At 41.7% G+C, this 25840-nt stretch overlaps 2 protein-coding genes across 2 annotated transcripts; both read right to left on the reverse strand.

Annotated features, from left to right (window-relative positions):
• Nucleotides 1-600: 600 nt before the first annotated feature.
• LOC109414184 (alpha-soluble NSF attachment protein) lies at nt 601-25140 on the reverse strand. The gene is made up of 5 exons (XM_019687966.3): nt 24877-25140; nt 2817-3003; nt 2621-2752; nt 2240-2560; nt 601-2045 (listed from the first exon to the last, which is right to left on the reverse strand). Exons 1-5 carry the CDS (start codon nt 24966-24968, stop codon nt 1896-1898), a joined length of 882 nt encoding a protein of 293 aa, XP_019543511.1. The 5' UTR covers nt 24969-25140; the 3' UTR covers nt 601-1895.
• Nucleotides 8423-12663, reverse strand: LOC134291602 (uncharacterized). The gene has a single exon (XM_062859565.1). It carries the CDS (start codon nt 11780-11782, stop codon nt 10754-10756), a length of 1029 nt encoding a protein of 342 aa, XP_062715549.1. The 5' UTR covers nt 11783-12663; the 3' UTR covers nt 8423-10753.
• Nucleotides 25141-25840: the final 700 nt, after the last annotated feature.

A 25840-nucleotide genomic window follows, 5' to 3' on the forward strand; every position in this document is an offset into this window, starting at 1 on the left:
CCCAAGTACATCAACCGTTAATCCCCGCTCTTCTAAGTACACCCTCTAAAGCAATGTTGAACAGCAAGCACGAAAGACCATCATCTTGCCGTAACCCTCTGCGAGATTCGAAGGGACTCGAGAGTGTCCCTGATACTCGAACTACGCACATCGCTCGATCCATCGTCGCCTTGATCAATCGTATCAGTTTATCCGGGAATCCGTATTCGTGCATAATCTGCCATAGCTGTTCTCGATCGATTGTATCATACGCCGAATTGAAATCGATGAACAAGTGATGTGTGGGCACGTTGTATTCGCGGCATTTCTGCAACACCTGGCGGATGGCGAACATCTGGTCCGTTGTGCTAACGTAAGAACTTGATAATAGACATAGAACACGACTGTATACAGTATACTGTCATATAAGTAGGTTTCTGGGCGGATGTGCGGGTATATAGATGGGCACACTTTTCGATTTATTCTGTCAACCGGTGTAATCATAAGGCGTTCTTTCCAGATCAGTGAAACTTTAAGATGCAAATACACAAGGTCAAAAACTGGAGCAAAATTTCATCATGTGACCCCGTGTACTTGCAACCCTGGTATCTGCAACGGCGATTCTAATTCGTAGTACCGTTTTGTCGGTTGTCTTTATTTATTGCAATTCGAAAACACGTAATTGGGTTTAGAGTTGTCTGTGTGCTCTGCAAGATGCACTCTTTCGGTAAATTCACTAGCTTCCTCCCCGGTTACATCATTTCTTGTGTTTTGCTGAATTGAGTGTTTTTTTTGTCTGGTTACAAGAATTTGTTGTAATATCGATTACGTTTACGATTTCAGATAATCAATTCAATTTATTTTTCTAAACAGCCACCGGTCGAAGATGCTTATTGATGGTTAGTCACACTTCAAATCTTCAACTAGGGTTGTAATTTTCTGTTCAAATTCACTAGGATAGCTAGGAGATGGAATGTGGTTTACTTATTTTTATCTGCTTAAAGTGGGTAGGTTTCTTTCGGTTCTTGTCTGATTTCCGGTAGATATCAATGTGTTTTTGTTTTGTGAATAACGACGCTTTATTTCGAAGCATTTATGATATATATTTTCAAAGACAATTTTCTGTTTTACTTCTTAGAGTGCATTCATCGGAATTTCGATTAGTAGTGATAATTGTTTGCTTTCTGTTTGGAATTTATCTTTCGCTATGATTTCTGACTAGTGTGAGTTGGAACTAAAGGTATAGAATTATTGTTCTGCGCTGTTGTTTTTGCATCCCACTGTCGGTTGCATTTTAATGGTTGAAACGCGTTACACACTAAATATGTTCTGTTTATATTTAAGTCAAATTTGTATGTCAGTTTCACTAACTTTGTATTCATGTCACTTACACAACGAAGGCAATGAACAAAATCTGCAATTCAATAACTGTAACATTTTCTTCACTTTTCATCAGCTGAGTTTTGTCGTAACAACTGAAACGGAATGATAGCTCCGCGTTAAACAAAAAATAAAACAAAACTTGCTCGTGCTACAATCTGATAAAGTACCTCTCTTTGTCATCTTTCTTTCTGTGAATCATATTTCCCCCATTTATGTAAAGTCTTTTTACTTAATTCTAGAGCATTCAATATAATCGATAGTATATAAGATTGGAAACTAGGAGTTAAAACGATTGCAATTCTACAACACGTTCGCTGTCCGCATTTGTATTAGATCACGCGCACGTCCATCGATTAGAAGGTAAATTTACCTTTTCTCTTGCTGCTTGTCCCACGTTCTGTGTGTAATATCCTAACAAATATCCCCTTCGAGTCGAGCAAAGTCTGCTGCTGTTAGTAGTTGTAGTTTTTTTAGTAATATATTTTTGCTTGATAGAGTAAGATGGGGTTGAACGCGTCCTTTGCTGTGGAAATTTATCGTAGATCGGGATTATCGTTGGCTTGCTTTTTGATTCTCAGCAGGATGGTGGTGTACCACTGATCCAACCGGGAAATGCTATCGTAATCCTTGACCGCCTCGGTGAAACCGTCCACGTTCTGCTCCTCCAGGTGTTCGCACAGCGTCTGTTCGGGAGAAATGTAATCAGTACTCACAAAGAAGTTGGACTCTTGGGATTATAATGAGAAGAGAAAGTAGGATACAAGAGTTTGCTATCTCAACAGGGAAGTACACTGAAGCCATAATGACCTTAGTGCTTCTTCACCCGTATAGGACAGCATTACCCAACGTCAACACCATGCGAACCGTCGAAACTCACCTTGACCAGTTTGTACTCCCGCGAGTCCTGGAACGCCGGGTACTGTTGTGCGTACTTTTCGAGGGCGTGCTGAGCGTTCAGCAGGTCGACGCTGAGGTGGCAGAGCGCGGCCCGGAAGAAGTACTCCTTGGCGCTGTACTTGAGCAGGGAGCTGTCCAGACAGGAGCCCGCGACCTGTTCGTAGATCTGGATGGCCTTCTCGTAGTCCTCGAGCTGGGCCGCGTACTGGGCGACCTTCAGCATGCACTTGTTGGCCGAGCTGGTCGACTCTTCGCCCTTGAAGTAATCGGCTGCTTGCTCGTAGTGCTGTACGGCACGTTGCTGAAGAAAAACAAATCCCATATTAATTGGCTTTCAAAGAACTAATTTTGATCAACCTACCAAATCATTTGCTTCGTTCTCGTACATCTCAGCAATGCTCTGGTGGTGCTTGGCAGCCATGGTGAACCGACCCATGTCGGTGTAGATGTCGATGGCTTTCAGCAGACAGCTAACGGCTTCATTTGGATCGGTCTTGAAACAAATTCAGAAGTCAGAACGCGGAAAACGTTGTGCTTTTCCCTTCATGACAACTCACCTTCTTATAACAATTGGACGCATCGACAAAGTTGGTGGCCGCATCGTGACGGCTGCCGGCCTTGGCATGGAGATTGGCGGCTTCGCAGAATGCAGACCCGGCCTGGGCCCACTTCTTGGCCATCTTGAACATGTTGGCCGCCCGTTGGTAGCATTCTACGGCTTCTTCTACCTTGTTAGAGCCACTCCTGGAACGAGGAAAAAGATTTCAAAACATGCGGTTTAGTTAGGTCGATGGCAAATATGTGCTCATGATCTGAATTTACATTAGAGTTAAATATCTTTAGAATCCAAACATGACCGCCACAATGGTTGCCGTATGTCCTACATTTCACGAGCAGTAATTAACTGTGCAATATTTGAGCACGATCGGTTGCCCCTGGGCTTGGATTATATCTTCCAGGAAGCTTTGATTTCAGGCATGTGGTCGATGGCCTTTGCAGCAATGATTGGAATAGCTGAATGTATAATCAATGGCAAACAATTCTGTAAGAATCAGATCTTCAAGTCATCTGATATAGTTATACTGATCATGACGCTGCATAGCCTATATCGAACATTTGTCGAAGTCATTTATGTGCCGGGAAAATATAATTCCAAGTTGGAGAGAATATTACAAACTGAGGGAGGGTAATAGGCCCAGTCAGACCCCTGAATGGGCAATGTGGGTTAGTTTATGGGAATGCCATTGAAGGTTTGTAATATTCTCCGAGGCTTTCGAAATCCAACAGGGCGCGTCCCCGGGTTGCGGATAGGGGGAAAAGGGAGATTTTTCACATTTGTACTGTAATCAGCCAATGTGGTATTATCTCCTATGGTGTTGTAGTGCGAATGAATGATCTCATTCTATGGGAATTCGAACCTTGTAATGTATTGTTTATCAACTTCAATTTTCTAAGCTTGATAAGGTTTTGAAGACAAACATGAGATGAGAGAATTGCCTAATAGGAAAGTCACATCAGCAAAGCTTTTACATATGCAAATGCTATCCATGGGGTCATGTCTAGCATTTAATATGTATGGCAATGACTGATTCTTACCTAGCAGGGGTACTACAAGACCACGCGGACAATTCGATTAAAGGCTTAATTGGGAATAATATATTTTCCAGAACTGAAGGGACATTTTTTCCGGGGTGACTGGCGAGTCGGAGAGGGTAGAAGTTTCCGTTTGTTATAATTGACAAAATAAACAATCGGGCGCTTTTTCTTTCTATGACTTGCTTGGTATTTTGTGAATTATTGTTTTTTGGTTTTGGAAGGTATGCGATTCACTATTGAGCCTTAAAATTATTGTGCATCTGAATAGCATTGATATTGTCAAGTCTGTACCAACACCCTAATCCCACACCAAAATACCCTTTTCCTATCCCATGGCGTTTATGTGGTCAGCAAAGACTATTCAGCCATTACCCCTCCTTATCATCGGCTTTGGACTGACTTGCGCTCTCATTGCCCCACCAAATGCTGCAAAATGAAAATGAAAAATGAAAAATATCAAACCTGTAAACATTAGCTAGGGTCTTGTACCATTTGGGCAGGTGTACCTATTTTGGGCACTTGCCGCAATAACTAAGTCAATTTCTAACCGATTGATTTGAAATTTTGTATAGAGTTAGGCATGTACAGTATCTAACCCTGAACAAAAATTCAAAAATGCCCAAAATAGGTGCACCTGCCCAAATGGTACAATACCCTATGACATATTTTTTGCTCTTCTTTGTAATATTTCTCAGGAATAGTACCTTGAAGGCGTTAACATGTACAGCCTTTTTTCTCTATGAATGTTGTCCAGTGCGGAAATTTTCGATTATTGAAATATTGTTCAATTATCAAATCATCTTTGGAGCTTCCATTCGATCAAAACACTAGTGCGATGGGAAAAGTTAAAAACAGTATTTTTAAAAACTACTACGACCTAATGCTAATTACTACACACTTTGCTCAAGTTGACGACATCGTCTAGTCCATCGTGAGTATTAGTCCTAGTAGGGGGAAAGTTGGGAAAGGGTCCAGGCTTTGCCATCAGCTGTCCTGCAGCTCCACCTGGTCACTCTTCAAAAAAAAAAAAAAAAAAAATATTTGAGCACGATCGGTTGCGTCTACACTTCGCACATTGCAATTGAAATTTGGAAAGAGATGCGAAGCCAGCTCGCAAGCACGAAAGGAATGACGCTGGTCTTCAAAATCGAGGCGGATACCTACGCCGAGGTGCTCTGCTGAGGGCCTTGCGGTGCGAGTATCGTCTCGTGCTGAAGAACGTCTAGTGCTGAATAAGACAAGACGGAAACCTCCTTCAAGGCACTAGCCCAAAAGGTACCAGACGAGAGGGTGAAGGTGCGAGCCCTGACGGCGGACGCGACTCTCCAGTGTAAAAAAGCTTAGGAGTGATCACCGACGCAGAGGAGGTCGGACGTCTGAGGAAAGGCTCGGCAGTAGGGGAGGTGAACAAGGCGACTGCAGTCGGCAAGACAAGAGTTGCAGGGTTGTTACAACAGCGCGGTTTTCGCGAATTTCGCGATTTTCGCGGATTTGGCGCGGATTTGCCCCTAGAATTCGGCCCTCGCGCGGAATTGGTTTTGCTGTTCCGTCATGCAAATATTGTTGAATTTTGAACATGATTTTAGTCTGATTTGCATCATAGTTTTTTCGTGTGAGATTGCCTTCTTTTTATTTACCAACCACGAATCCCCATCGACGAACTTTGTTCTGTGAATCTTGCATATGAAAATACTAAGAGTTAAGCCATGTTAGTGCTTGAAATAACTTTTATTCCCGTTGATATGAATCCTAGAGGCAATATGTTCCAGTAATTATTCAATACGAAATTGACCTAGAAAGCTTTGAACTGAACCAGCTTAGTTACATTACGTCTATGTAGTTTATTGTCGTAGCAATAAACTTCATTCTTCATACATAGTTTTTACAACATATTTAAGTAAAACACGCTAGCACTTTGTCACCTTCATAAATGATCATATCACAATAACATAAAATATACTTTCATCTTGTTTTTTTTTTTTCTTTTTGGGTGAAAGCTTTGATCTTGAAAGTTCTCGTGATTTGTTTTGTAATGCCTGGAAATTTTCTATAAAAAATCCTGTAAAAATATCGAAAGAAAAAGAAAATTGTCGAAAGTGTAAGGCCAATAGTACACAGGGTCAAATATTTGACAAGGAAAGAACTCAAGAAACAACATCAGTTTGACACTACCCAGGTAACCACTAAGCATTTAAATAAGCCGTACAGCAGACGGTATTAAGCATTTGAACTGCTTGCTGCCCTACATAAGCAGTTCGAATGCATAGCTGCCTTGAATCAGCATAAGCTATGCTATTCAGAAGCTTTCGGTTGTTAATTAGCATTTCAACTGCTTGAGGTATTTTCGGTGGGAAGCACTCAGAATGCTTTTCAACTGCTCTACAAATGCCAAGAGCAAAGAGTGTGGGAGATATGTTATGCATTTGGTAGCACATGCTGCCTCTCTCTTACAGAATCTATGCCTTTGTTGACAAATTGGACATCTGAGTTGCTTATTCGTTTTTTCCTTATTTATCCAAAAGCTCCGAAGCAAACGTTGCTGCAGCTGGTTTGGATTGGGAACATTGCCATCGATAAATTACCACACCTTATTTTGTCAGAAAACTCCGGCGGATTCGAATGAGGGAAGAGGGAAAGAGGGAATCAAATGTTACTGATGGAAGAAAAAATGAAAACACTTTACACACTATGGAATGTCTCCTTGAAAACATGTTTCGGGTGTGAGAACAGAATCTGTTTTTCAGCCATTCTTTATATTGTGGGGATGAAATAAGCGCACGTCATCGGACCAACTGTAGTGTATCCTGCAGCGTGGGCAGCAGCTTGATCAGAAAACATGATTGAATAATCACCGGACCGTGAGTTCAAGTCCCGATAACACCAAAAACAAGCAAAAAAAGTACCACCTGAATCAGCTGGAGTGTGGGGGAAGCGGGATCGTCGAGAGAGTGAGAAGCGCACGCAAATCTATTTTTGTTTTGTTTTGCTCGACGAGGCGTTACGCTTATTTGACATTTTGATACGACGTTCCTGAAGGTGCTGCACTCAGGCAGCCCGTTATTTTGCCAAAACCTGCTGTTGGGTAGCACTATAGGCGTATATACGGCCAATTAGCATTAAATGCCTTGTCATAAGGGCAACTATAATGCTGCAGGAATGCTATTTTAAATGCTTACTGGTTACTTGGGTAATGAAAATTCGATCGAGTCAAACAAGATGTTTGAGCATTGGTTTCTTTTTGGACAAATATTTGACCCTGACTAGCAGCTTAACCGTTTGGTTACAAGATTGTAGATTTTTGTTTTGATATAATATATAACATATTATGTTGTACAGTATGACCCATAAAAAAAATGCGAAAGTTTTCGAAGACATTGTTCACCTGCTTCCAATCGATAAACCTTGCATTTATCTATTGGATAATATAGTCGAGGCACTAAGTTACCATGGCATAGGATCATTTACTGATTTGAATCATAAACCATTGATAAAAATAATGTTAAACATAAGGATCTCAAAAACGTCCTCGCGCCAGAGGTGTTTTTTTAAGGTTGTAATTTTGGTCAAATTGCTCTCAGTCACATTCAATTAATTTTTATTTCAAGAACAGCACTTTCGTAGTTAGACAAGGTCTCAAGGCGATCGTTGGTGCTTTGGACAAGTGAAAAAAAAAAAATATTGTCTTATAAGTTATGGGACATTTACTGAAAATTAGAGTGTACGACAAATGGACATTTTCAGAAGAACAGATGTATGAAGCATCAAACTGTTGTTAAGTACTACGTATTTGAGTCTATTATAAACGTAGGTTTATAAGCCTTCATTAGCAAGAAATTATTTTGAATTTTTTTCAAACAGCTTGAAGTTATTTATGGATCTATCTTATATAAGACTTTTGAAATATGCCACATTTTTTAGTTTTTGGTTCCTAAGCATTTGATATTGTTATCAAAAAGTTTTTCAACTGGCCGCGTTTTTAAGAATACATATTTCTGCATGATTTCCATGTATTTAAAAGTTTTCATTCTAATTCGTAAAGCTCCGAAAATTCGAGGAAACATTTATTTTTTTCATAAATTGATGGCACCTATTAGATATCCCATATACGTAACCAATGAATATGTTGACACAAATTTGAGATATCCTGTATGACAATCACCTCCTTATAGTAGCCTTATCTGAAAAAAATGAATTCATAAGAAATATTGCAACAAAAATTACCAAAGAAAGAAAAAAATGGATTTTCGCATTATTTTATGGGTCATACTGTATGTGTCGGACCCTTCACGTTTCTTGTGTAAAAACAGCAGATACACCACAGTAGTGAAAGGGTCCAGTACCGCTGCAAACGCATTCGTATGCTACCAATAGTAAGACATGGCTGTACGAATGACTTTAGTAAGAATGGGTAGAATGGCGGAATGTGGGAAAATTGGAATTTGAACGGCCATTGCCCAAAACAGGCAGCTATTGCTAACAGGCGTCCGTTAGTGCAGTGGTGAAACTTGGTTTAAGAACCATTAACCCCCCCCCCCCCCCCCCTTTCCTAGCAGGAGCTAGGCTGTGCTTTGGGGAAGATACCGCTCAGGTAATTTAAATACCACGCACTATATTTGAAGATTGTTTATTAAAAGATACCGTCCATTAGGACCTCTTTTGTTGGACCTAAAATAGGTCTCCGTCCAGCACACGGCTCGGCCCGTGGAACCGGGAACGGTTCCCGCGCCTAACCGTCAAGGAACCTCAGTCCTCATAGGAGGACGTACAGCTCGGGCATGGCATTGGAACTGAGCGGACAAATGCGCTGTAGTTACGCGCATGGATATGGTACGATTGATTATTTTAAGAATTCTTCGAAAAATTTGCATTAGGTTCTGCATACAAATAGAAATACCTCCATGATTTTTTTTTAAGTTTTCCAATGTTTTCTTTGTTAGAAAATGACACAATTTTTTTCACAAATCTTGTGGCATATTTTCCTGAACTACGGGTTCTGACCGATTTCTCCAAGAACGCGCTGTAGATTGCTACAGCGATTTTACTAAAATTTTACTAAATATTGCTGAAAGAAAACATGAAATAGAGTTGTGGCAAAACTTCTTCAAACTGTAGAAAGCTTAGAACATTTATAATGAGCTGCGTTAATTTACGAATCAACAGTTCAGCTCCCACCCAGCACTCAAATAGTCCATTCAAGTTGAAAGTGCCTTTTCTTCATACACTATTGTAGACTATTCAAACTCTATGATTAATTTCACAATCGCGCGGATTTGGCGCAGATTCAAATTTTTCTCGCGCGGATTTGGCGCGGATTTTTTTCCACGCTTCTCGTAACAACCCTGGAGTTGGCTGGTCCGTGTGCTTGCTCAGCATTTACGAGCCGCCAGCGCCGTGCTTCAAGTGCTTTGAGCAAGAACACAAGTCGAGGACATGTAAAGGTCCCGACAGGAGTGACCTCTACAGAGTGCGGAATGGAGACCATATCGCCAGGGAGCAGGGTCGTGCAATTTCGAAAGGAAAACATGACGTACGACGACTGTAGCAAATCGTTTCCCATGCGAACGGACTGCTGTGATGCTTCATCTCTCACCCAGCAACACACTCGTTCGTTGCTGCTACAGAAACAAGTGTGTATGAAACATGGAATGATACACTTGGATTTTCATTTCATTTATGAGTCATTGAAATACTTCAACATGCTAAAAACACTATTTAAACCACATTTTTAAATAGTGGTGCACGCCAATAGAATGATAATTATGTTTTATGAAAGAGGATAACAAATTCGACCACTTAAATCCAATAAACCGGCGCCCGTAACCATTGAGAGACTAGCGCGCACCAGTGAGACACTAATGCTCTGACGGGTGAAGCACAAGCAATGCGACCGGGTGGGAGACTACCGAGTGCTACGATGAGTGGAAAAGTTTTTTTTAACGACCGAGTCATTAGAAAAATGTATGAAACACTTGAAGTGACCCATTCAAAATGTTGCATGAAATTGTATCATTGAAACGAAATTGTACGCCCCTGCCAGGGAGTGCAACTCGGCAGGAAAATGCTTGATTTGCACGGCGAACAAGAGTCACACGACCGGGGGGGTCTCAATATTCAGGCACGCGAGGAGGTCCAACCAACCGACGAAAAACATGCATTTAAACAGCTAAACCTGAACCACTGTGAAGCCCCACAACAGTTGCAGGGGCAGGCAGTCTCGGAGTCATGAGCTGACCTTCGATAAGCCGAAATTTATGGAGCGATTACTCATGGAGGGTAACATCGACGATCTAGTCGGAGCCCTGAGCCGTGCATGCGACGCCGCAATGCCAAGACGATCCCTAACCAGTAATGGACGCAAACCGGTATACTGTTGGTTGTTGTCCAGAAATCACAGAACTCCGCGCATCCTGCTTCAGAGCTACACGGAGAATAATGGCTTCGGTTTGAAATAGGTATCAGCAGACCTGCTCCAGCCAGAGGCACGTTCTCCTCCAGTTCGAAAATTTGTACCAGCACCATGAATACGAGCCTATTCATCATTTAGCTGAGGGAGTGGGAAGGGAGGAATAAGGGATGAGGTAGGGAATAGGATCGACAGAATCGCATAAGCGTACCACAACGGGTTCAAGCAGCGCCCTGAAAAGAGCACAGTAGAAAACGCATAAAGCGTAAAGTAAGCCTATAGCTACTTACCACAATGGGTTGGAAATAACAAACAGGTTTGTTATTTTTTAAACTGGAAAAATAGTAGTTTTCAAACCAAATTTGTTTGTTTCAAACCAAACATTTCAATTTGAAATAACCACCGGTTTCAGTGATTTCTTTTTTTTTTTTTTTTTCCTTTATTTTTGAGACTTTCAGCCCTGAGCTGGTTCGTCTCTTTGCAATATATCAATGGTTACAACTTCTTCTTATTTTTACCCGATTTAAAAATAGTTGTAGATGTATTTGGACTTTTAAAGACCGAAAAAATTGCATCACCCTGAGAAAGATTATCAACACTGGGCTGACAATCGTTCAGAGAAGTTAGGCTAGAACACATTTTCTTCCTTTCCTTTGCCGTAGTTGATCTCAGTCGCCGCTTGTTGGTGGTTTCAGTTGTGCAAGAAGATGAGCTATCATCGTTTGCGTTCTCGTGGTTCGGTTCTGTTGCTTTCCGTCGTTCGTCGTTGGTCGCCGTCGTAGGTACGCTTTTCGGTTCTGCTTGTTGTTGTTCGTTTGTTGCCTCTGCCGCTGCTGTTGTTTGCTGTGCGTTGATCGGTGGAAAGTCGTCGACGTTTAGCAAGAAGCAATCCTCCCTATTCGCTGGAACCGACGAGGGCGCGGTATTGGTTGGTGTTTGAGAGGAAGTGATGATATTGTTCGGTGTATCCGAACACTTTTGCTTCGGATGGGCAGGTTTATTACACTGCCTGCAGGTTTTTTGCATACCTGGGTAAGAGATTGAGGTCTCATATCCCTCAATAGTTACGAAGGAAGGGATCGGACGTTCGATCTTCATGTGCAGGATCCGAACTCCGTTGTACACGCCCGGAAAGAAATTTTTCCAGCGCTCTCTGGTAACCGATTGAACCTTGCCATACTGCGTCAGAAAATCAATTACTGTGGTGTGCTTCATCGCCGGTGGAAGGTCGAGAACACGCACCGGCACCGCTTCATTCTCGACATAGACGGGAATTCTGAAGGCTTTGTCTCCATGCATGATGTTGTGCCTATTGTTGTGCAGTTGCTGATATCGAGCAGCAGTGTCATTATCTTTGACTTCAATCAACACACAGCCGCGAATATGGTGCAGCTGAATGTTCTCTACGTCAGACAACTGCAGCTGAATGTCCTTTTCCAAAAAATGCTGGATCTTGGCAATTTCAGGCCGAGTGGGAAGGATGCCAAAATCAACCACAATGGTATTCTTTCGCTGCACACTCATTGCGAGAGGAATGAATCACGAAATACGATGGTAAAGAATGCGATCACGTCCGATGTATACGAGCGGTGGCTCTCAACTGAGTGATTTCTACTTATAAAGCATGTATCCGCAATAATCGGGACACAGGAATACGACTGTAACTCGGCAATAGACACATTGAAATTATTAAAATCTGGCCTGGTAACATCTTGAGATGTGTTCATTTCACCTGCAGTATTTCATGTGAATCGGTGCAGTACTTTTTGTTGTAGCAATGAAACTGTAGAACACGAGCAATTAAATTTTGTACAGGCCCTAGTTTAGCGGCTCAGCCCTGTAACTTTTGAATTTGGTAAAGGAAATGGCTGAAATTTTGAACACAAACCTCTCTATCTACATTTCTTGCACAGGCAAAATTTCAAAAAAATCGATGTACTATCAACAATTTTATAGTTGAAACATGTATTGGGACTGAACGTGATTTTAGCCCCTCAGACAGAAATTAGTCAGCACCCTTTATTGTTTCGATTGTACTATCAGGGTTGTTACGAGAAGGGTGGAAAAAAATCCGCGCGAGCCAAATTTGAATCCGCGCCAAATCCGCGCGATTCTGGAATCAAATTCGCGCCAAATCCGCGAAAGTGTGATGATAAATTTGTGTTTTTTTTACTTAACGTTATTGAAGAAATCCATTAAACTGGAATGGGCTAGTTGAGTGCTTGATGAATGAAATATTGATTTGTAAGTCAATGCAACTCATCTCGATTATTGTAAGCTTTCTGCTTGAAATTGAAGACATTTCTACAAAACCCCCGAATTTTTTGCCAAAAACATCCCTTAAATATTTTTAAGCCAATTTTTTATAAGAATTCGTTAGACAAAATCTCAGGAGAAACATGCCCAGAACTAGGAACTGGATTCGTGGGAAAAAATAAAAAAAAGCTGGAGAAATTTTAAAGGGAACTTAAATAAATATATTTCTGGAAAAAAAATCTTTGAAATAAACTAAACATGGAGACTTTCTTTAAGTATTTATGAACATTTTTGGAAACAGTACCCGAATACAAATTTTTTAGAAAATTTTTTAAAACCAATTGAAGAATTTGAACTTGGGAGTATCCTCATAAAGAATTCTTATAAAAGATCCCTTCAATTTTTTTTTGAGTAATGCCTTAGCAATTCTTGAATGAATCTTCAGTGAGGAATTTTCCCAGGGGAATACCTGGAAAACATCCCTTACAATGATCAATCACTGGGAAAATCTTAGAAGGACAATGTGGAAAATTTGAAAAGTTTTCTTGCTGAAGTCCACTGAAATTCTTACAGGGTTTTCCAGGATTTATTAGGAGTTTCTCCAACAATTCCTGCAGTAATATATCCAGGAATGCCTGCAGAGATTCCCCAGAATTTGTCGCTAAAGTTTTCAGTAACAACTCTTGCAATGATTTATATTCCATTTTCAAAAATTTTCTCTAGGATTCCCATCAACTGATTTTTCCCGAGATAAACTATATAAACTATATAGGTATTTATCTAGAAATCTCTTTTAAAAATATATAGCAGGTGCCTTTTAAATTTGTACCGGTGATTCGAACAGATTTTTTCGAAACTAGTCTTTCAGCTTCTGATGAATGGAATTCCTGGAAGCAAATTCGATTGTTTTTGAGAGACTTGTGTTCTTTGACAGTTGAATTTAGATACATAACATACCCGTAATTGAAATATTGGAGGAATTGTTGCACAACTTCTTCAGAGAAATATTTTGAAGAGCTGATGAATAGCGTAAAAATTATAGTAAACCAAAATGAAAACTTGCTCTAAATTCATCACTAGCATAGCACATAGCGCCTTCTCAAGCACATTCGTCCGCTCCAAAATCCGCCCAAAGAAGGATGAGAAAACAGAAACCAGTCACAAAGTTCCGCTTGCTTTGTATTTTTTTTTTTGTTCGACCTAACTGACATCTACAGTGTCGAAAAAAAAACAATAAGAACACCAGCCATTTTTTCATACAAAATGGCCAAATTTGACGATGTTATGCTCGGTTTCTAGTGAACCGATTTGGCTGAAATATTGACAGTCGCCATGGAGTTACTTGAATTTTGATTTGTATTTAATTGAGTGAGTTCTGCTCACTATATCAAAAATTACAGATATACGCAACGACTATATAATAGGACCACTTTCAGATATCCATTATCAAATTATATATGAGAGTATCTGATACTTGATGATTGATAAACAAGTTCTAAAATTAAGGATGCCATTTAAACTTGGGGACTTTTTTTTTTAAATTGAGCACAAATATCCATCATAAAAATTTGGTGTCAGAATTTATACAGTGTCGGACAAAACAATAAGCCCACCGGTTCTATTTCATACAAAATGACCAAGTTTAACGGTTTTTAGTTAGTCGATTTGGCTGAAATTTTGGCAACCGACATGAATTTACGGGAATTTTGATTTTTATTGAATTGATTGAGTTGAGTTCTGTTCACTACTTGAAGTTACAAAGTTACAGATGTACAATAACACCAGAATTTTATGATGGTTATTTGTGGTCAATTCTATAAAAATGTCCCCAAGTTTAAATGACATCCTTTATTATAGTACTATCAATCATCGCACATCAGATACTCTGATATATTCTTTGGTAAAGGCAACTTGGAAGTGGTCCTATTGTTTTGTCGTTTCGTATATCTGTAACTTTGGAAGTAGTGAGCAGAACTCAGTCAATTCAATACAAATCAAAATTCCCGTAAATTCATGTCGGTTGCCAGAATTTCAACCAAATCGGCTCACTAAAAATCGAGTACTACTATATCGTCAAACTTGGCCATTTTGTATAACAAAATGACAGGTGGTCTTATTGTTTCTTATTGTTGTTGTGACACTGTATGAATAAATGCAATGGCTTACGTAGGACTACGCATAACTCGTGAACGAAACGTCCGATTCGCGTCGGCTTTATGACTTGGACTTGAAACGTTAAAAAACGCAGTAGACATGGCAAAGTTTGCCGGAGACAGGTAGTTTAACATATTTTTGAAATATATCGACTACCAGTGATGCTAAAAACATTTGAACATCCAGACCTGGCAATTTATACAAACACATTTCATAATTTTATTATCAAGTGTCGATAATCTTTCAATTATATCACTATACACACTACAAAAAACAAATCCGCGCCAAATCCGCGCGAGGGCTAAATTCCATGGGTAAATCCGCGCCAAATCCGCGAAATTCGCGAAATCCGCGCTGTTGTAACAACCCTGTACTATCGAAAGTACTATGCCAACAATCATCAAATTTTGCGGGCACAATATACACGTAATCAACTACCTTCTGGTAAAATTTCACGGAAATTGGCAGATACATTCAAAAGTTACAGTTTGTGTTGCCATCATTTTCGGTTTGCGCTGCGGCCGAGAGAAGGATTTTCTCTTTGGAAGAGGAGCGCAAAGTTATCATTCCACATGTTAGTAAACTTTTCGTTTCAGATTCATCGCAAATTTAATATTTCGTGAAATTTTCATTAATGAGTTAGCGAGCTAATTTGATTTGATTGTTTTGAAAATATGTTTTGTAAAACAGGCAACGATCCTAAATAAAAATTCTAAAGAACATTTCCAGAAATGTCAGAAAAATTTCAGAGGTCCAATACAAAAAGTGTGACATAGGGGGGAGGGGGGGGGGTTGAAAATGGTCGATTTTTGCGTGACGTAAGTTATGGACGTTCCCTTGCCTTCTGTTTAGCTACCAGCCAGCGATTGATGAATTCCCTCAACGTACTATGTTCTGTGAATCTTGCATGTGGTAATAATGAGTGTTAAGTCATTTTTGTACTTGAAATAACTTCTATTCCCGCTTTTGTGGATCCTTGGCAATATGTTTCAGTAACAATTCAATACGAAATTGATCTAGACAGCTTTGAACCTAATCAGTTTAATTACATCAATGTAGTTTATTGTCGTATCAATAAACTTCATTTTGCATAATTGGTTTTACAATATGCTTGAGAAAAACATGCAAGAAACCCTCTCACCTTTATAAATGATCATAACATATAATATCTATTGGATTTACAGGCATGGACAAAACTACGACCGCTACTCCGAATGCTTATGAGAAATTCCATAACAAAATCCAGGAAATCATCAAGAGTTCCTCTAAGAATTTCTTCTGATATTATATTGTTAAGATCTTTGTGAATGAACTTTCATATATTTTTTTTTGAGTCCGCTTTAAAAAATCTCAAGTATCGAGTCTCAAGTGATTTGTTTCGCAATGCCTAAAATTTTGCTATAAAAAATTTCCTGTAGAAATATCCAAAGATACTACTAAAGAAAATTCTCGACAGTTTCTGACAAAACTATAAGAAATTTTAGTTGAATTGTCAGGTAAAGCACTTCTGAATTACTGGAATCGAATCCCTTATAAAATTGGATAGAACTCCACAAAATATTTCTTTGGAGACGGGTCCTAAGATATTCTCTTTGGAGAATACTTATCTATAGTTTCTTTGTAGAATGTCTTATTGGGATTCTCCAGACATTAATAAAAAATCTATGTATGTATGCATGTATTCTATGTATTAAAAAACTTCAGAAATTTTTCCCGTTTCATTCAGATTTTTTCAAGGATTTTAAGGGATACCTCGATGATTTTTTTATTTTTCGAATGTTTTCTTTGCTACAAATTTCTTTGCGAATCTTTTGGTATATTTGGATTAAGGGCTCTGATAGATTTCCCCAAGAACGCTATCTATCTGTAAATTCTGTAAATATCTGTATATTAGTACAGCATATTAGTACAGTAGTATATGTAATCTGTAAATATCTGTAAATTAGTACAGCGATGTTCTTTAAAAAATATTCAAGGAATAGAGTAAACGTACCAATAGTGGTGCTAATAAAAGTCGCTTGTAGTAAATTAATTGAATAAAATTGATAATACCATATAATAAAAGGCTGAAAACGGTAATCGGTAGTTTTTCATTTAAACTTACTAGGAAAAATGTAAAAACCATCGTTTATTTCAGTTTTTTCTTATAAATCATTTGCACCAAGTATAGGTACACGGTTACTATTATGGAGGTAAAATTTAACATTGATACCGATAGTGGCGCATCCCATTGAATTCTTATAGGGATGCGGGTCCGCCAAACCGCCGTGATGGAGAATTCGCCGGACCTCTGTTTCCTGAATGGGGAGACCCTAACGGAAACCACGGGCAACTAGTGATGCTACGCATGGAAGCTGCGGAGGGTAGCTTACCTAACGCTCCTTTCCTCTTGCGAAAGTCAGTAGAAGCCTACCTAGGAGTGAAAATTGACGGAGCATACCCCGAATCACGAGGAGCATCATACGTTTTGAAGCTGCGAAATAAAGCTCATGTCGAAAAGCTGAAGAGGATGTCGAATCTCGCTGATGGATTCCCGATCAGAATCGTCGAACACCCAGTTCTTAACGTCTCCAAATGTGTTATCAGTTGCAGCGAAGCGCGCGTGTATTCTGATGAAGAGCTGGTCACTGAACTGCAGTCCCAAGGTGTTAAGCAGCTGCGTCGGATTACCCGGCGTGATGGAGATACGACGATCAACACACCAACCATCGTTCTTACCATCAACGGTACAACCGCCCCCGAAAGTATTTTCATAGGATGGATCCGATGCCGTACTCGACCATTTTATCCTTCGCCTATGCTGTGCTACTGCTGTTGGCAGTTCGGACATACCCGTACCCGCTGTCAAAAAACGTCCAACCCAACCTGCGGTCATTGCTCTGGAATGCACGTGATCGACAGCGAACATCCGTGTACCGCTGCTGCCTTCTGTAATCGATGCAACTCCACGAACCACGCCCTCTCTAGTCGAAAATGTCCTACGTACATCAAGGAACAAGACATTCAACATCTTCGGGTCGACATGGGAATTTCGTACCCAGCAGCTAAGCGGCAGTACGAACTTAGGCACAATCCGCAATCAATGGCCTCCGTTGTTACTGCTAGCAACGATCAGCGTTTCACTGAACTTTCCACTAAACTGGACAACGTGCTGGAGGAAATGAAGCGCAAAGACGAAAGAATAGAAGCCCTACTAACAGAAATCCGAAACAAAGACGCTCACATCGAGAGACTCGAAGCAGCAATGAAACTTCCTCCGCAAGAAAGGATGACTCTTGCCAAGGAGCACGGAACATTCAATGATCTCGTTCAGAAGATACGCTACCTGGAAGCCGAGTTGGCCAGGAAAGATAAGGAAGTCGCAGTAATCAGAGACATTTACGTTCCTAAGAAACCTGCGAATAAACCCACTAATCTAAACGCACGTACTGAAAGTCTCCATACGGCAAACTTGGAAGTCGTCGATCCACCCGATCGGAGTAAATCCCAGACAGCGAATAATAAAAAAATCGGTCCCAAAAAGAAGGTTGCTAAAACAGACAGCTACGAACTGCGCCACAAACGTTCCAAGAATAGCATCTCACCAACAACTGATCAGGAAGATATAGACATGACCTTGGACTCCCAACCCGAATCGGATGACATCGAAATCCCATCCGGAAATAAACCGATGCTCAACGCATCCGGTTACATATCAGATACCTAAACGACCCTGCCAGTCGAGTCCTCAGAAAGTTTACCCTACGTGTACAATAACCCACTGCCCAACAATGCCTCACCACCCAATTGACATTGACACTAAGAACCACACGAATGATGAGAGGACTTTACCCAAATCCCATTCCATCAAAACCATAGCCGATGATCCGAATGCCATTACGCCTCACAAATATGCAACCCGAAAATCCAAACACATCAGAGCTCAACGAACGCACCCGGTGGAGCCATTGAGCAGCCCAGGCACCGTCAGTGCGGACGTCAACTCCACACCGGTACTGCCGGACAACCCTGGACACTCTTTGGCGGCCGGAAGAGGGACGGAAAAGGGAGTTTACTCCTATACCCCTAAGGACGACGTGGGAAACATCGCACCGCTACCGACCAACGCTCAACATAGATCGAACGTGGAAGAACATGCCGTCTCGTCAGAAGGTTCGACAAGCGCCCTGCCGCCAACAGCAAGGTCTGATGCAACATTATACGATCTACTCCAACTCCAAAAGGGTATTCCCATCCCCGCAGCAGGGTCTTCTGTCTTGCCAGATCCACTAGTGACTGGCATACAAAGATATACCCCTGAAACGACAGTAGGTGCTCACCAGTCTGAAGTCCATCACCACTCACCATCAGTTGGACAGACATCTTCAACCTCGGCTGGTCGGTCTCGTAACACTCTGCCTAACCCCTCTAGAAGACCACTGGCTATCCAGTGGAACGTAAACGGTTATTATAACAATCTAGCAGACCTTGAAATTCTTGTGAGAAAGCATGAACCTATTATCCTGGCAATCCAAGAACCACACAGGATAAGTATCAGTGGTCTGAACAACTCTTTAAGAGGTCAATATAAGTGGAATCTAAAATGTAACCAAAACATCTACCATTCAGCTGCGATCGGTGTTCAGGTCGGGGTACCTCACCATGTTCTTCATCTGACAACCGATCTACCTATAGTGGGAGTTAAACTTGGCTATCCCTTCCCTCTAACGGTTATATCGGGCTATCTCCCCAATGGAAATATTCCGGATTTAAAATCAAAACTCATGGACGTAATCCGAAACCTAGATACACCAATCCTGATCATGTGGGATGTCAACGGCCACCACCCTGAATGGGGAAGTAATACCTCCAACAGCAGGGGTTTACTAATACTGGAGATTGCAGAAGCCTTCGGATTAGTCATTCTCAACGACGGATCTCACACATTCACCAGAGGTCAGACAAGTTCAGCTATTGACGTCAGCTTAGCCAGCCCATGTATAGTTAATCGACTTCTCTGGGCAACAGCTGAGGATCCAATGGGAAGTGATCATTACCCGATCACCATCTCAACCGATCAACAACCCCAAGCGATATCACGCCGTCCACGATGGAAATATGAACAAGCAGATTGGTATCAATTCCAGGAATCAATAAATTCGAAAATTCTCGACCCATCCATGAACAATATGGATGACTTTCTAAAGGCTGTCAAGGAAGCTGCCACAGCTTCCATTCCGCGATCTTCAGGGAATCCTGGTCGTAGATCCCTCCCTTGGTGGTCTCCTGCCATAAAAAAATCGATCAAGGAGCGACGAAAAGCGTTACGTGCCGCAAAACGTCTCCCAAATGAACATCCTGCTAAACAACAGGCCATGGAGATCTACCACTCCAAAAGGAACCAATGCCGCCAACAAATACGCGACCCAAAGCTGAAAAGTTGGATGGATTTTTTGGAGGAGATCAATGCAAATCAAACCGCATCCGAAATCTGGAGCCGTGTTAATGCTTTGAACGGCAAACGGAGAGCGAAGGGAATGACTCTGCAGCTTCCCAGCGGACCAACTCGAGATCCGCTTATTATAGCCAACACCCTTGCCGACCACTTCGCTTCTCTCTCGTCTCTCGGTCTCTACGAAACGGAGTTTCTCAGGCGCAATCAAGTATCACTCAACAGTCTAAACTAGTGATGTACCGAATATTCGGCCGGCCGAATATTCGGGCCGAATATCAGCCTTTTTTCGATTTTGCCGAATATTCGTTTAGCCGAATATTAAATGTATTATTCGGCCGAATATGCCGAATAGGCCGAATAATAACTAAACATAGCAACAACACGCTGAATCAAGAATTCAATTAATTGTAAAGTGGATTTTTGGGGCATTTTATTTGAGAAAAGTTACCTTTTCTGTGATGTAAAAACGTTTCTGAAGATCATGGCTGTCAAATTGTACTTCCTTGTAAACGATCTTGCCATCCATAATAATTTCATGAGATTTTTAACAAGAAAATCGGCCGAATATCTTACCAACTATTCGGCCGAATATACGGCCGAATATTCGTTTCGCCGAATAATAAAATTTGAAATATTCGGTATTCGGTATAAACCAACTTGTAATCCCGGTAGAAACTAACCCTTCGTCCATAAACTCGCCGTTTCGAATGGCAGAACTAAACTTCGCCCTACGTCGTTGCAAGGGCAAATCGGCGGGCCCAGACGATCTTGGATACCCACTACTCCGACACCTTACACCCGAATCTAAGGCGGTTTTTCTTGAACTATTGAACAAAATCTGGACTACGAACACTATACCTAAAACCTGGACCCACAGTCTCGTTGTGCCCATCCCAAAACACGGACGTACTGCTACAACACCCAGCGATTTTAGACCGATTTCCCTGACGTGCTGTGCCAGCAAAATTCTAGAGCGTATGGTGAACCGCCGATTAAGTCGCTTCTTAGAGGATAATCAACTCCTCGACCACCGACAACATGCCTTTCGTCCTGGGCATGGCACAGGAACCTATTTTGCGGGCCTAGGCAATGTTCTTCAGGACGCAATAGACGAAAACCTTCATGCTGATATTGCCTCACTAGATCTGGCGAAGGCATATAACCGTGCCTGGACACCCCGAGCCATTCTTCAGTTAGCTGATTGGGGCCTGAGAGGCCACATTCTTATTTTTTTGAAAAACCTTTTGTGCGGCAGGACTTTTGAAGTCATAATTGGTAATAACTACTCCTCCATCCGAGCCGAGGAAACAGGCGTCCCGCAGGGCTCCGTGATTGCAGTTACCATCTTCCTGGTCCTCATGAATAGCATGTTCGAAACGCTACCCAAAGAAATTTATGTCTTCGTTTATGCAGACGATATTGTGTTGGTTGTTATCGGCCGTACACTGAAGTTCATTAGGCGAAAACTCCAAGCAGCAGTGTCTTCGGTCTCCAGATGGGCCACCCGAACCGGATTTAGATTGTCTGCAGAGAAAAGTGTCGTCTCTCATGTCTGCCGATCACGTCATCGAGTGTTGTCGTCACCGATAAAGGCAGACGGATGCCGGATTCCGCACAAAAAGTCTGTTGCAGTTCTTGGAGTCCGGTTGGATCGCAAGCTAAACTTCGGAGAGCATTTCAGCGACATCAAAAGAAACTGCGAAACACGATTGAACCTTCTTCGCACTCTCTCCAAACCACACAGGAGTAGCAACAGAGACGTTCTCCTCAGAATACTTAAGGCTATCGTCAATAGTCGCCTGTTCTACGGAATTGAAATATTTGGACTAGCTGGAAACTCTCTCATCGATCGTTTAGCCCCCACATACAATCAAGCTATTCGGACAATCGCCGGACTACTCCCATCCACCCCAGCAGATGCGGCCTGTATAGAACTTGGAGTGCTTCCTTTCCGCTATCAGGTCACGGAGACTCTGTGCTGCAGAACCATTGGATACCTCGAAAAAACGACCGGTAATCAAGAGGTCTTTCTCCTCAGGGAGGCGAACAGAGCCCTCACCAATCTGGCCCATCTAGAACTCCCCCCGGTTGACCAGGTCCACTGGGTTGGAGCCAGAAGGTGGGACGCTACTGATCTCCATGTCGACCTGTCCATCTTGAAACGGTTTCGCGCAGGAGACAACTCTACTGCCATGCGCTCTCATGTCACCAAATTGTTAGCCGGCAAATACCGTTATCACCAACTCGTCTACACAGATGGTTCGAAGGCTTCGAACAGAACCGGCTTTGGTGTCGCTGGTTACAACACCAGCTACTTCTTCCGACTACCTGATCAGTGTTCCGTTTTTTCGGCCGAGGCAGCCGCAATACGCTTTGCCATTACAACCATAACCGGGTGCCCAACCTGCATAATCTCTGACTCCGCCAGCGTGCTTACCACTATCAACTCCTCATCTTCACGTCACCCTTGGATTCAAGCCATTCAGGAAAATTGTCCTCAAGAAACAGCTTTTCTCTGGGTGCCGAGCCACTGCGGTATACGAGGAAACAATGAGGCAGACCGGCTCGCCGCAACTGGCCGATCCGGCCGCATTTTCACCGACCTGACGCCAGGAGCAGACTTGAAGACCTGGTGCAAATCCATCATCCGTTCATCCTGGACCCAGGAATGGGCCGCCAATAGACTCCTATTTATCAGGAAAATTAAAGAGGATACTACAAAATGGACAGATACAACCGACCGACGCGACCAACAAATTCTTTCTCGCTTACGAGCGGGACACAGTCATCTTACTCATAACATGACAAACCATGGTCCTTTCCGCAAACTATGTCTAACCTGCAACACAACTATGACTGTTGAGCACATAGTAATCAACTGTCCCTGCTACCAATCGGCACGTGATCATCGCGCTATTCCCCACTCAATCAAAGATGCTCTAGCGAACGAGCCGACCAACGAAGCAGCATTAATATCGTTCCTGAAGGATACTGGTCTATACCAAAAAATTTGACCACTCTAATCTCAACATACATCCATGAAGACCTTGCTACTCTCCCGGACGGATTTTAACTAACGTATAGAAACTATTTGTATTGTATCTGTATTGTATTGTAGTAATTTAGTGTCCAATTTAATACTCTGTAGTAATCATCGCCAGGTGGGCCTCTCACTGCGAAGCCCTCTCCAAACCCTCCAGGAGATGAACCAGCCATAGGCTGAAAATCTCGATAATAAAGATAAAAAAAAAAAAAAAAAAAATCCTCTGGCGTCAAATTGCATAAAGCTTAGAATATTTAAGATGAGCTGCGTTAATTTACGAATCAAAAGTTCAGTTCCCACCCAGAACTCAAATAGTCCATTCCTGTTGAAAGCGCCTTTTCTTCATACACTTATTGTTCTTCTTCTTCTTCTTCTTCTTCTTCTTTATGGCTCTACGTCCCCACTGGGACTTGACCTGCCTCTCTCAAACTTAGTGTTCTTTGAGCACTTCCACAGTTATTAATTGGAGGGCTTTCTTTGCCAGCCATGGCATGAATTAGTTATTGTGAGGCAAGCACAATGATACACTATGCCCAGGGAGTCGAGAAAATTTTCCCGACCGGAACGGGAATCGAACCCGCCGTCTCCGGATTGGCGATCCATAGCCTTAACCACTAGGCTAACTGGAGACCCCAACACACTTATTGTAGACTGTTCAAGTTTAATGTTCAATATAATCCCTAACAAAACTTAAAGAAACTCGCGCATTTGGCGCGAATTGTATCATCAATGTGGACTAAACGAGACATTTAAGAAAGTAAAAGCAACTTATAAAGTAAAGTAGTTATAAACGTTGATGATGGAAGAGTAGCTCAGAAGTGAATCTACCCATTTCAGTTCCAACAACATGGTTCACATTGAAAGAAGGTTGGAAATGACAGTGTAACATAAGAACCAATTTTTAATAAGTCCAGAGTTTGTAACATCGCCATGTGCCATCCGGTAGCGATTCAGCATACAGCTGAGCGATACAGCGGAGGGAAAAGCGTAGATAGGCAAAGGGTTCAAAGGATGCGTTAAGATAACAGAATAACAGATTTTTTGCATGCGATCAGGCAAGCTCACATGAAAATATGTTTTACTTCAATAGACATAAGATCGTATATACACTAAATATCAGTAATAATAGAGAGAGGTCGCTTTCAATCGAAAGAGGTCAACAAACATTGAATGTAGTTATGCATAACATAGGCCCAGACAAGAAGAAAATGTTAAAATATCGATTAGGTGCGGCTTTTTCTAATCTATTTTGTTCATTATTGCTCAGACCCTATAAAAAGGTTCCCACACGCTTATGACGCGAAATACATCTTTCTTTAACACTGCAAACCTTGGAAGTTGGGAACCCCTGCTAATAGACAAATTTGCTTAGCAAGTTTGTCCAGCCAGGAACGCAGGTAGTATTCCATCCCTCACAATGAATGACCTATAGACATGCATGTACACCTTGGGTGGCATCAGACTGATTACAGACAGAAACACATCGTCATCCGCAGTCCATTTTCTTGTTTCTTTTGCCACTGCACACTTTGGAAGTGGCTTCAAGGAGAAACCTAGCTTCGCAGTTAGGAAAACAATGACTCATTTGTAATCACCACAAACGATTACGTTGTAATCCAGTTTCCCATCCACGGTACTGGCTCTTTTTTCACGGAACAATTTTCCATCTTTTCCCGTGGGGAGGGGACACAAATTTTCACTTTTCCCCCCATGTAGAAAAAAAAAACTCACCCAAAGAGCGATCCGAAAAATCCCTTCGACGAATTTAGTTTCTTCTCCGCCTCGGCAATCAACTGCAGAGCTTTCTGCTCATTATCGGCCATGGTTGCAGCAGCACGTCGATTACTCCTTTTTGCAGCAAATTACCAACTTTTCAACTATTTTTTCACCGAAAAAATACACTTTTTTCCTGATCGGACCTTCCTTCTGCTGTGGGATGGTGAAAATCTTTAATTATTGATTTTTCTCTCACGCAGTTTTCTTTTGTGCTGTCGTCGCCGTCAAACTGATGATGACGATGATGATTCTGACTGACGCGACACACACCGAGAAAAATTTCTACTCAATGACTGAGTTGGCCTTACTCAGAAATCGAAAATTCCTTTGTTTTCTTACTCAGTTTCGGCTAAAAGTGGGACAACCCATTGGCAATGGGTTGTCCCACTTTTAACGGAAACTGAGTAAGAAAACAAAGGATTTTTTGATTTCTGAGTAAGACCAACTCAGCCACTGAGTAGAAATTTTTCTCTGTGCAGTGGTTGTAAATGCGATTTTCAATCCACTTATCCGCGAGCGGTAATGGCGGCGGCGGGCACAACCAACCGATTCGAATTTTGACATTTCGTGGGGATCGCAATCGGTTGGCGCCATCGGTCGGTGGGTGAAGGGGTGAGGAGGGGAATGAAACTATTTTGACTTTCCCCCAAGAAACGTCAAATTCCGAACCGGTTGGATATGCCCGCCGCCGCCATTACCGATCGCGGATAAGTGGATATAGTTTATTATTTACGAAACGACATCAGTGTTAATTTGATATTATTGCGCATTGCGCAGTTAAAAGTGCGACGAGGAAGTGCGGAATCTCAAATAAAAGCGCGTTTCGGTGTCTTCACCACACTTATTCATTAGCTCATGATAAATAAGTGCGGTGAAGACACTGGAACGATTTGATGCAATAGCGCACTTTTATTTAAGA

Source organism: Aedes albopictus, chromosome 3, assembly GCF_035046485.1.
Source record: "Aedes albopictus strain Foshan chromosome 3, AalbF5, whole genome shotgun sequence".
NCBI classification, from domain to species: domain Eukaryota; kingdom Metazoa; phylum Arthropoda; class Insecta; order Diptera; family Culicidae; genus Aedes; species Aedes albopictus.

What these genes read in the sequence shown, in the direction of transcription:
- LOC134291602 (XM_062859565.1), bottom strand. Translation starts at nt 11,782, where the DNA reads ATGAGTGTGCAGCGAAAGAATACCATTGTGGTTGATTTTGGCATCCTT.
- LOC109414184 (XM_019687966.3), bottom strand. Translation starts at nt 24,968, where the DNA reads ATGGCCGATAATGAGCAGAAAGCTCTGCAGTTGATTGCCGAGGCGGAG. An exon ending in CGTCCAATTGTTATAAGAAG is followed by an intron (nt 2,753 to 2,816) that starts GTGAGTTGTCAT and finishes ATTTGTTTCAAG; the next exon opens with ACCGATCCAAATGAAGCCGT. An exon ending in AGAACGAAGCAAATGATTTG is followed by an intron (nt 2,561 to 2,620) that starts GTAGGTTGATCA and finishes GTTTTTCTTCAG; the next exon opens with CAACGTGCCGTACAGCACTA.